Consider the following 11,836-nt stretch of genomic DNA (forward strand, 5'->3'; position numbering starts at 1 on the left):
TCTCTCACATCTATGGATGTGAGTTTTTCTCTCACACTCTGCGTGAGAATTTCTCTCTCACATCTATGGATGTAAGTTTTCATTTATTTCTCTTCATATCAGTGTTCATTGGAGAGGTTCTTTGGATAGATTTGAAAGACAACGGTTTTGATCCAAGCCTATGGAGCAGACTTGGGAACTTTGGTTTTATTCATTCTAATCTTCGTTTTCCCTCTCCTCTTTTTCTTATTTCTATAGGGCCTTGGTCGAATTTGTGTGTAATGTGCTAATATCCATTTGTTTTGTAACGATGTTATCGTTCCTGGCAAGCCTTTTTCCAGTGACCTTCAAGTTCTCTCCAACGACATTCAAGCTCCAAATATTTCAGCTTCTATAACAATATGGATGGATGGTTTTTTTTTTGCACATTTTGCATTCCTACAGTTAAGGGAGCATTAGGGAGAATTTTGTAACAACTTCAAATGTTTCAGCTTTTATAACGACTTGAATGTTTGGACAGTGAAGCATTAGGAAGAGTTTTATAATAGGAAGCAATCTTAAGCCTCTCCCGCTTTCACGTTTTCAATTGCCATGGTACCTATTTTCTCTATACCCCTTGAGGGTTTTGCATAGTTGATACAGACTCATTTGGTAGGGAGATGCACTTGATGACTTCATCTCTGTTGGAGGCGTTTAACCAACCTTTTTGGCGCTACTTAAATTTGCATCAGTTGCAAAGATTTCTCAAATCTTTTTTTTTATTGTATTTTTCATTACTGTTAATTTTTCTACTTTATAAACTAAGCATTTATCAATGAACCTGCCGCGTCAAAAAATTTGTTGTTTCCCTTATAAGAGATAATGTCAATATTATATAACAAGGACTAAGTAATATAATTCCAAGCGAAGCTTGAGAACTTCTAGGACATGGCATCCAAATCAAAGATTATTTGGACAATAAACAATTAAACATACACAACATTTACCCACAGAAAAGAATAAATACAAACATAGTAACTCGCCCAAGATAATATTCTGGGAGTTAGCTATACCAAATCGATCATTTCATTCTATATTATGTCCTTAAGGAGGGGTACCCCATTGTGAAAATCAAAAGACAGATTATCATCATGCCGTTCTTCGCATCAACAAAGCCTACAAAAAATAAAAAATAATTAAGATTTAACATCAACTGTGAATAGAAAATAACTACATGTTTCTGCACAAAACCCCAATTCTCCCCCACCCCTCCGAATAATATCAGAAAATGATGAATGCAGCCATTGGTAATCCAGGATTATTCCATAAAGCTCATATTGATTTTCTAATTAACCTATCCAAGGGCATGTTAAGCTAGTCACAATAATAAAACTGTGCTTTCTTGCTTTAAGAGGAACAGAGCCTGGAAACCAGCTGACCTGCACTCCATCCAAAAACAGGTCTTCCCAAATTTTTCTTCAGTCTTCAAATCTATGATGTGATTAGGTGAATACCATCAAACCAATATAAAGGGCTCAAAACTGAAATCTTCGTAGTCGGAGAGGCCACTATCATCAAAATATCCAAAGTAATCATCATAATAAATGTCAGAAATTCCAGATGAGAACGAATCAACAAAAGATGGATCATCATGAATTTCAGCACTGAACTCAAAATCATCGGTGGAATCATTGGGAGGTCTCAGATGTCTGATCATTTCTCCACATCTCTTTCCCAAGTCTCCTGCTAGATCAACATTGAAACACTGGCGGAGGTCAAGGGATTCAAGATAGAGACAACCATCAAGAATGGCCTGCAGACCATCGTTATTCAGCTTATTTCCAAAAAGATGGAGGTGGCGTAACTCAGGCATGCTTTTTGATATAGCATGTGCTTCTTCATTAGACTCGATATGTGGGCTCCTGTACCCGTGGCAGTTCAATCTGAAGGATTTCAACTGAGGGCACGAGTTGCCCACAGCTTCGAGTGCTTCTTCTGAGATTGAACAGTAGGAAAGTTGTAGCTCCTCCAATAGGGGCAGCTTTTTAGCTGCTTCCATCAACCCTTCATCTGAAATCTTATAGCAAGACACTAACCGAAGGCATCTTAGAGGACTTGACCTGAAAATGATAATGTAATCAGAACAATATATTCCATATAAAAAGTTAGAACAAGATAGAGGGCTAGATGCAACACTGTAGTTAAAATGAAGAGAAGCAAGCAATATGTAGACAGACCATATAGCCATTAGATGTGAGAGAGAGAGCTATGAAGACCTTTTACGCTCCATTTGGGAAGAGTGTAGATACAAATATCTCTCTTTCATAAAAATGCAAAGTTGGCTTAGTTTTGCAATGATAGTTTCATACTCTTGCCAAACAATTTTAGTTGTGATGGGTGCAAACACAAATTCCAAGACTGAAATCCACCCTTTTTTACATTGACCAACTTTGAGTGCAAAAGTTTTTGGATGCAAAGTTTGCTCTCATTCTGAACTTTTTTTTGGTAAAGAACTATTCTGAACGTAATGGCATTTTGGACCATCTATTGAAATGGAAGACACATGACACAGGATTGCTCCCTCCCTCACACATCTCTCTGATAATAATTTGCAGCACATAGATGTCATTGTTACATGACAGAAGACACTGTACGAACAGCAAATTTAGTGTACATATCTATCTAGAAGCTTAAACATGGAGAGTTTATCCTACTTGTGAGATGGTGAGCGCCACATGCTTAAACATCAATCACATTCTAGAATGTGTGCTGCACAGAAATGTATAGTCAAGTGTGCTGCCGAAGGGGAGGAAGGGGGGAAGGGCAAGGGTGGAGCCAAGTGCACTGATGAGTGCAAGGGTTGCACAATCAGGTGCCAGGTGGTGTTCAGTCAGGTGTGGGGTTGGCAGATGGTCTGCCGCTGCTAGGCTGTCCAGCATAGTGGGCTCTAGCTAGGAGCCTAGACATAATATCTTACCATGTTCATCAAATCCTAACCATCTAAGGGAAAACAATTTTGTCTTTTAAGTTATAGTGAACTCTAGTTATGGTGTTACTTCAACTATCCCAAATGACTTTACTATGTATTTCACTAAAGAATGATAAAACATTTATTAAACTACACACCTCAACCAAAAAACCAAGAAAAATGCCAAACACTGGGACACAAACTATACGGGTTGCAATTGGGAGGTTGGGCATGGTTTGAGCTTCAATCCACTGACCTATGAAGGACAAATTTGAAGTCTTAAATGGGTGCCACCCATTACCCAATTCAACCTGCCCAACCCATCATTCTCATTAAAAGATTCTTGGACACATACATGCATGTCTTGGGTCATAGTAGGTTGTCAAATAGTACATAAGGATTGGGTTGACCCAGTAACTGGAAAAATTAACCCAACTAGAAGGTTATAATTCTGGACATTCGGGTTGTGGTGTGCTGCCATGTGGCACATCTTGGTTGGTTTACCCACTTTACCAAAGAACTGACACAAGTGGAAATTTCATCTTTTGGGAGGATCACAATACTAAACTAAACACATACGCACACCAAAATATAGAAGTAGATGAAAAATGATAAATGTTACATCGGGCATGTGTAATTTGCACATCTCATCCAACCCAAGCATATTTTGCTCCATTTCCATTGGAGGGAAAAAACATAATAAGCAGCCTATTTTGCCACTTCACATGTTCCACAATCCAGCATTGAATTGACACCTAGTCCTAATCATCCAAAGTGGTGTGCATCCTCAATCCACCATCGAAGAGACAGGAGGGGGACTGTTAGAAACCAAAAACAGAGCAAGCCAATTATTCAGAAGGTCTACTCAAGGAAGAAAACACGTGGGACTAAACCAGGTGTACAACAAACTAACTAATGCAAGTGGGAATCTTGATTCTTGAGTTGTTACAGCTGTCATAAAACTACATTGTACATGCAAAAATAAGTGGATTGGGAATAAGAGAGGCTTTCCTTGAATTCGATTCAGATCTCTCTCTCTCTATCCTAAGCTTTAATTCCTACAATATTTCCATTCATTCTATTACCCATTTGAGATTTAATCTCCATTTGGTATCAGAGGCATAATCCAAGCAACATCCAAACTATAGGTAAACCGTAGGTACAGAGCTTTAACCCTACAAGAATCAGGACTATTAATCATTAGATACTACCTAGAACCTTTAGCTAGAACCCAAAACTGCAGTCCCCTTGGAGAGATCACTTGGCTAGCACCCAAGTTGTTAGACTAGTCACCTAACAGTTCCCCCATGGCTAGAACCCTTGCACCCAGGGCAAAGTCGCTTTTGGCCAAAAAGGATTGGTGAAAGGCCATTGAAGTTGACTGCATGTTAACAGTTAAGGGGAAGGATAAGATGAGGAGATTGTTTAGGTCAGGATCTAGTAATGAAAATAGTCCTGAGGAATATGGTACAAGCTCATCCCTTACAATGTCTATGTTTATAAAAAATATGGAAGAAAACTATAGTAATATCGAGGAATCTCTTCAAAACTGGACTATACCTAAGATAACACCCTCCGAAATATATGAAAAAGGAGTATTCAGTCTAAATACAGACTTTAACATTAGAATAGTAGAAATAGCGGTTGCTCTAGGCAACGAATCAGAAGATTTTCATCTTATAGATAGAAAGGTGATAGAGGCTTATAAAAAAATACATTGTCATTGTATACACTTTGGCCTAATACAAGTAGCCATAAAACCATTAACAAGGTTGGGCCTCTAGACAACTGCTTTAGCCTGTCTAACAGATTCAAGACATAATAAATTCAGTGATTCCTTAATAGGAGTAACAGAAGGAAGTCTTCATCAAAGGCTGATATACTTTATTGCTTTCCCTAATTTCTCATTGTCGTTAACGGACCCAGGGATACAAGAAGCCTTAACCTTAGACCCAAGGCTTCGATTTGAAACCAGGATCAGTGAATGTAGCATTAGTCTATATGGTCTATTTTAAGACCACGAATACCATCTGTCCTAATACCAGGATCATCGGAACAAGGGGAATAACTACCCTATTCCAGACCAACGCTAGGAATAATATAACTATTCCTAGGCAGATTGTGGAAAGATGTAAAACTACCGGACAGTTGGTCAATAGCTAATACAGAACCTCCCAGACCCATGAAGTCCATTGAATTAGTATCGGTATTCAGTAACCAGGATGGATCCGTTGAGTTGCGGTTCAGAAGAGCCTCTACTTCTTCAAGGTCCTTGTATGTTGAACCACTAGAGGTAAGATCTTCTCATTCAAGAAGATCGGTAGATTTGTTGGAACCATCTCATCCTCCTCTTGGCATTATATATGCTACCTATGAAACCCCTATAATAGATACACCACCCTCAAACTATCACGCAGCCCAGAGGAGTAACCCCTCAGTGAAGCAGATTTTGAGATAAATATCTTGGAAATTGAAAAGAATTCCAAATAGATAAAAACCTAATAAAGTTAGACTTTAATTCACAACCAATGAAGAAAAAAATAGTTCTTTGAAAACTTCTCTAAAAATGAGAGAGAACGTACCCGAGAATTATGGTACGAAGATAAGTTAGAAGTAAAAGAAAATATTCCCTTTTGGGATTGGTTTGTAAAGCAAAAACTAGGGATGGCAATTTTCCCCATTTCCCCGATCCCCGTGGGGATCCACCCCGAATGGGGCAAGGATGGGGATATTTCCCCCCGCGAGGATGGGGATGGAGAAATTTTCATCCCTGTTAGCAGGAATGGGGTGGGTATGGGGAGAGCACTCCCCGCCCCGTGGGGACCCCGATCCCCGCTTCGTGGGATCCCCACATATATATATATATATATCTGTATGCATACGTTATATATGCAAATATGTAAACACACATCTATATATTAATATTTTTAAAAATATGATTGAATATGTTTGAATATTTTCTAATACGATTGTAAATGTTAATTATTTTATTTTTATTTTTTAAATAAAATAAAAAACAAAAACAAAATGGTTAGCATTATAAAGAATCACGGGGAATGGGGATCTCCGTGGGGATAGGGATCCCCGTAGGGATGGGGATGGAGATAACCTTTTCCCCGTTAGCGGGGATGGGGACGGGGACGGGAATGGGGATTTTCACGGGGACGAGGGGATGGGGAGAGGCTCCCAATCCCCACCCCGCCCCGCCCCGTTGCCATTCCTGGCAAAAACAATTCAAACACATAAAACCACCAATAGAAGAATTAGATAAGATCCAGCTCTCATTTAGTTCAGTTGTAATCCAGTTATCCAAATTCCAATACGGGTCCAATAGAAATCGAAGAGATAAGATTCAGCTCATAACCGAATATTAACAAGTTAAATTTGGATCTAGGTATATCTGATTCAAACGGATCCGTTTTCAAACCTGTATATATGTTCTGTGCATATAAAATGATCCATAATCCTGGTAGGTACGAGTCTGTGCACTAGGAAGAGTCCGTATTAAACAATTTTCACATTATTTCATAATATTCTTCTATCAATACAACATCCAACTAAAATGACAACGCAATTCAGCACAAGTACGATTTCAAACACCGAAAAGAGGGTTATTATGGAATTTAAAAAAAAAAAAACGAAAACAAGCTCAAACTAAGAAACGTATTACAGGCAAGCAAGGATATACGAATATCTTACTTATCGGTGATACGCTCCAGAACTTTGTCGGTTGTAAAATGTTCCGCTGAAAATTCGACCAATTGCCCGTCGCTCCTATCTATGGCATTCAATGCCATTTTCTCCAGATTCTCTACGCCATAATCAGTGTGGTAGTAATCCTGCACTTCCCGCATATCTATGCATCGCCAAAGTTGAGGTGATCTGGAAAGCTTCCTCCATGAAGAACATACAGCTTGAGCTCGGACAAGGACTTCAATGGCACCAAGCTTCATAAATATCAGATATAAAACGTCCGCAGGCAATTCAAGCCAGCTCCTCACTTCCTCGGGTGAATCTAGACTCACAGATTCCATGATTAGGCAACGAATGAAAACCGCGGAATACGTCAAGGTCTCAAGGAGTCCTCGAATCGTTTGCTCGAAAGAAGAGGTTTCTTAGGGTTTCTCAAACCAATCCGAAATTCTAGGGAGAGACCGGGTTGACGATGCTATTCTCAAAGAGGGCGTAAGGTTGACGGTATGCTAGGCCTAATGAAAAACCAGTATCACCATTTTCATCGTCTTCAACTCTCCTTCTCGCGAGCTCAAAGTGTGGTAATCAAATGAACTCAGAATGATTGAATGAACGATGAGATAAGGTCACCTGGACTAGTGGAGTTTTTCTGACGTTTCGTGACTTCTTGATCTGTTTACAAGTGGGAAATTATTTGACAGTTGGATTGGAATTTCAGTTGTGAAAAGAAGGAAGAGCCTTAATCATTAAGTATCGATAAGAGTAAAGAGCTTTCAGCACAAAAGGTCACACCGATTTTTATTAAAAAACAAAAAAGTCACACCGACCTCCATTCATTCCCCATGGAGTTTTATGAAAGGGAAAAACGTTAATGGTCGTTCGATTTGTGGATAAGATGGGAATCACCTATTATTGATGTGATGTATTTTTTGGACTAAAGAAAAGCAAAATACAAAGTTTTGTACAGAGGTAATGAAGGAAGGATAATGAGATAAATTTGATAGAGTTGAAGTTAGGTTGGTAGCTGATATAAGCAGTGTAAGAATAGTTCAATGTAGAGAAGATGGATGTTCAATCGCATTTATCACCATCTGAGAATCTGAACGATTAGATTTCCCTAGTTGACGAGCATAAGATATTCCTTGGAAGATTGTAAAATGTTATGCTTCCTCTACTTTCAAAAGTTTTATTCCACCTGCAATGAAGGTTCAAAGTATCGTTATGTATTAGTTGATACGTATTGTTTTAAAACCCTTTTGATACGCCCCTACAGTGGATGTATCGAGGGTCTGACCGGTTTAGGGGATAGAGGGGTCCTAGATCGGTTCCCCTGAATCAGTTTTGAAAAAAAAAAAGATAAAAATACAAGTATCAAAACACTCGATACACCCCTACCAGCATATCGATATTTTGAACCTTGCCTGCAACTTGTAAGCACTCCAATTGAGTAATTAGAATAATAACCCCAAAAGAAAATTAAGAATGGATAAGTTTTCCTGCATCTGTAAAGATGATACAATCAGTATTATGATTAAGATAAAGACATAATTGAAGAGGGAATGGTGGATTTGGAGTAGGATTTGTTGATTTATCCAATATTTTATTAAAGATGGCATTTGTTTTTCAAATAACCCATATGTTAGAAAGATCAGAATCCTTAAAAACTTTTTCATTTCTTGTGAACCAAATATAGTATAATACAATACCATACGAGCTAAGAATTTTGCGAAAATCATATTTGTTTGGAATTTTTTGTGCAAGACTATTTATGCCTTCAATCCAATTAAGATAAAAAAAAAAAAGGTATCTAATATAATGTTCTAGGGAGATGCAAAGAGAATAGTTTGAGTAAAGGAACATTCAAGTAATAAATGATTAGTAGATTTTGAATTGTTATTTCAAAAGACACAAGTTTGATCTTAATCTCGGTTGAATATTTTAGTTACTAGGAGGTAATTATGTATGATACGCCAAAATAAAAATTGATACCGAGGAGGACAAGATAGTAGGGGTAATCATTTCAACCTGGCCCGCACAAGCTCGACCCACAAATTTTGGGCTTAGACCTGAGTTTTGTGTTTAGGCCTGACCCAGGCCCAGGCCCACATCAAACCCGCAAATTTTAGGGTTGGGCTTGGGCTTAATACTTCAAGCCCGGCGTGGCCCGCATATATTTAAACTTACATATTTTGTGTATAATGTATACATGTTATTTTACATTATATTATATATTATATGTATAAATATTATAACATGACATGTATAATTTATATTATATAATGTATGAAATAAGTTTATGTGCATATTATGTCATTTAATATAAAATATTATAGCTATATAATGTTTTATATATGAGTGACATTGGCCCAGAATCAAGCCCGGTCCGACCCGGGCCTATATAGACTTGGGCTAGGGCTTATGTTTCAAGCCCGGCCCAGCCCATGATCGCCCTTGCAAGATAGACTCCAAATCCATTTAATGTAGGATTTCAAATGATCATTCAACTGAGGCAAATTATTTTGAATTAACTCTTTATAAGCCATTGAAGTTGAGAATTTCCTTGAAAAATGTTTAGTCCAAATGCATGAAATGGGAGTATTTGCACGAAGGATAGGTGTGTGGAGTATGTATGATTCTTGTACAATATCAAAAAAAGAATGGATTACAAGTGTGTTCCAATCACCATTTTGGATTAGATTGGTAAAAGTATAATTCAGAATTTCTGCAATAATAGGGTGATTGGTCATGTGAAAAGAATTATTATTCTGGATCCAAGGTACTTGTGAAATTGGATTTGTGGAGTTTTCTAAAACAATGAAACCAACCTCATGAAAAAGAGCTTGAATCTTAGGAGTAGTGGATTTTCAAAAGTAAGAGCTGGTACGTGGAATGGGTCGAGGAAAATTTTCATTTAAAGGGATATATTTCGATTTTCATATCTGAGCCCACCATTTATGTTGTTCATTCAGATAATGCTAGGCAAGTTTCTTAATTGAAATTTTTAATTTATTATTGTTTTATGAATATATGTTATTATTATTTTATTAATACTTTTATTATTATCTTATCATTACTTTATTTTATTTTTATTAATATTTAATATTTAATATCTTAATATTTATCATTAATTTATAAATATTTTATTAACATATTATTTTTTTATTATTTTAATAATATTTTATTGTTTCATTTTATTAATAAACAAATAAGGAGAAAGGGGATTTGGCTAAGGGATAAAACTTTCCCGATGGAAACCGTTAATAATAACAAAAAAAAGGATACAAAAGAAACACAATAATTAATAAATTAAGTCACACCAGGTTTGACACCATTTTCCGCCTTAATTGTCTAATAAAATCCATCCACTACTCAAATAAAACCCCTCTTAAGTCTTAATTGTTTCTAGTAAAACTCACTCACTCACTCATTGTCTCTCTCTCTCTCGTTTGTTACATATTCACTCATCCCATAAAATCCCAATACAAAAAGAAAGCCTCTAACCATTACAAAGGCAACATCAAACCAAGAAAAGTTTTACCCAAATTATTACTTTATTGGCAAATTCTTAATGAAGTCTTCCCATATAACTTGAGAGGTCGGTTAAGATTGAAATGAAAAGCAGTCTTTTGAGTTCTAACAGTAGGTTATGTTTGGTTTGAAGGAAAAGGTAGGGAAAAGAAGGGAAATGTAGGAAAACATATACAAGGTTTGTAAAGGTTTCTCTACCTTTCCCTACTTTTTCTTTCAAACCAAACATAGCCTTGGAGTTAGAGAATGCAAAAATATTGCATACCAACCATAATAAGAAAGATATTTGCAATCCTATCCCTCACTCTAATATACTCATTTGGCATAAATTCCAATAAATAAGGCTTTTAGTGTTCAATAAGGTAGACAAAATGGATAGTCCACCATAAATTGAATGATTATTTTACGGTACAATATACAGGGTTGTAAAATATTTTTCCTTACAATAATTATTAAATATGATGATTGATGTTGCACAGTCTAGACACTCCTAGTTGGCTCCTAGCTATGACGGACGACACCTGAGAGGAAGAGGAAGGTGAAGGGTTCCCGGGGAGCTCTCCCGGTGGGAACACTCCGATGGCTAAATTAGAACTATGAGGAAACTCAAAGAAGGCACAGAGAGTTAAGAGTGTTGAAAGTGCTAGCTTCAATACCTTTGCTTCGTGAGGGTCGGGGTCTTTTTATACCGAAGCTCGGTCACATCAGGCATAACCGCCACTGCCCTAGCCGTTACTGCCAAGGCAAGGGTGGCAAGTGCAGGCTATTGCTACAGGTTGCTACTGCAAGGTACGGACCCGACAGGCGTGCCATGCTTTTCAGAGACGGCAAGCAGAACGCCGCCTGGCAAGGGATCCGAGCACTGCCACCAAATCCGATAGGTACGGATGTCAAGCAGATCTCCCTGTAGTCTGCCGAGCTACTGTACACCGAACCACCTAGGGCATGTTTTCCTTGCACCGAGGTACACCAGGGTGCCTGCACTGGAGGTGAGCCTTAAGCAAGTTCGAATAGGAGTCTCGATGGTGCTGCCCCGAGGTGTTTCTCCCTCGGGACACTTAGCCAAAAGCCAGGGTGCTCCCTTCTTAGGAAGGGAGAGCTCGGGGCCCCTTAGGAGGAGCTTGGGTCGCAAGGAGAGCTTGGGTCCCCTTGCACTGGGGAGCTCGGGGAGCTTCACCTTCAGGCTTGGGGCAAACTGGGCCTTGCTTCTCGGCGGGTTGTCACACCCGCCGAGTCGTTTGGTTGGGCATCAGCGAGCTTGTTACATCGAGTTGCGGCCAGGCTGTCACGCTGACTTATCGTTTATACCAGGTCATATACATGTGTCACCGTGCTACGAGGTCGGGCCAAATCACCCCTACATCAATAATAAATAGTAATTATTAGATTTAATAATTTCTATTTTATTTTGCTCATTGATTTTACTTCTTATGAGCCTATGTGAAACATCATAAAAATGATTTGACTTTTGACACAAAAATGATTTAGTCACACCACATCTAAACAATTCAATTTGACATGGTCACGCGACATTGTGCATGGGGTATTGATGGGAACATGAAAAAGACTTTTTTATTTGGGATAGGACTACAAAGGGAGGATAGGTAGGCCCATATTTGATTCATTGGTATTCAAAACCAAATATGATGTTATAAGAATAATGATTATTTCCGCCCTCAAATAGAAACA

The 11,836-nt window shown here is 38.1% G+C and overlaps 1 protein-coding gene across 3 annotated transcripts; it reads right to left on the bottom strand.

Moving 5' to 3' along the window:
- Nucleotides 1-810: 810 nt before the first annotated feature.
- LOC148849336 (F-box protein SKIP19-like) lies at nt 811-7,450 on the bottom strand. 3 transcript variants are annotated; one of them, XR_016100587.1, is made up of 3 exons: nt 6,626-7,422; nt 1,398-2,078; nt 811-1,134 (listed from the first exon to the last, which is right to left on the bottom strand). XR_016100587.1 is itself a non-coding variant. In XM_088949038.1 (3 exons), exons 1-2 carry the CDS (start codon nt 6,958-6,960, stop codon nt 1,475-1,477), a joined length of 939 nt encoding a protein of 312 aa, XP_088805164.1. In that variant the 5' UTR covers nt 6,961-7,450; the 3' UTR covers nt 811-1,134; nt 1,473-1,474. The 3 variants fall into 3 exon arrangements, 2 of the variants coding, with proteins under 2 accessions (XP_088805164.1, XP_088805163.1); XM_088949038.1 differs by having other exon boundaries at nt 1,473-2,078; nt 6,626-7,450; XM_088949037.1 differs by having other exon boundaries at nt 811-2,078; nt 6,626-7,443.
- Between the last annotated feature and the right edge of the window lie 4,386 nt (nt 7,451-11,836).

This window comes from Nelumbo lutea, chromosome 6 (genome assembly GCF_056320005.1).
Source record: "Nelumbo lutea isolate HS-2025 chromosome 6, American lotus-T2T, whole genome shotgun sequence".
Classification (NCBI taxonomy): domain Eukaryota; kingdom Viridiplantae; phylum Streptophyta; class Magnoliopsida; order Proteales; family Nelumbonaceae; genus Nelumbo; species Nelumbo lutea.

What these genes read in the sequence shown, in the direction of transcription:
- LOC148849336 (XM_088949038.1), bottom strand. Translation starts at nt 6,960, where the DNA reads ATGGAATCTGTGAGTCTAGATTCACCCGAGGAAGTGAGGAGCTGGCTT. An exon ending in CTGGAGCGTATCACCGATAA is followed by an intron (nt 2,079 to 6,625) that starts GTAAGATATTCG and finishes TATCATTTTCAG; the next exon opens with GTCAAGTCCTCTAAGATGCC.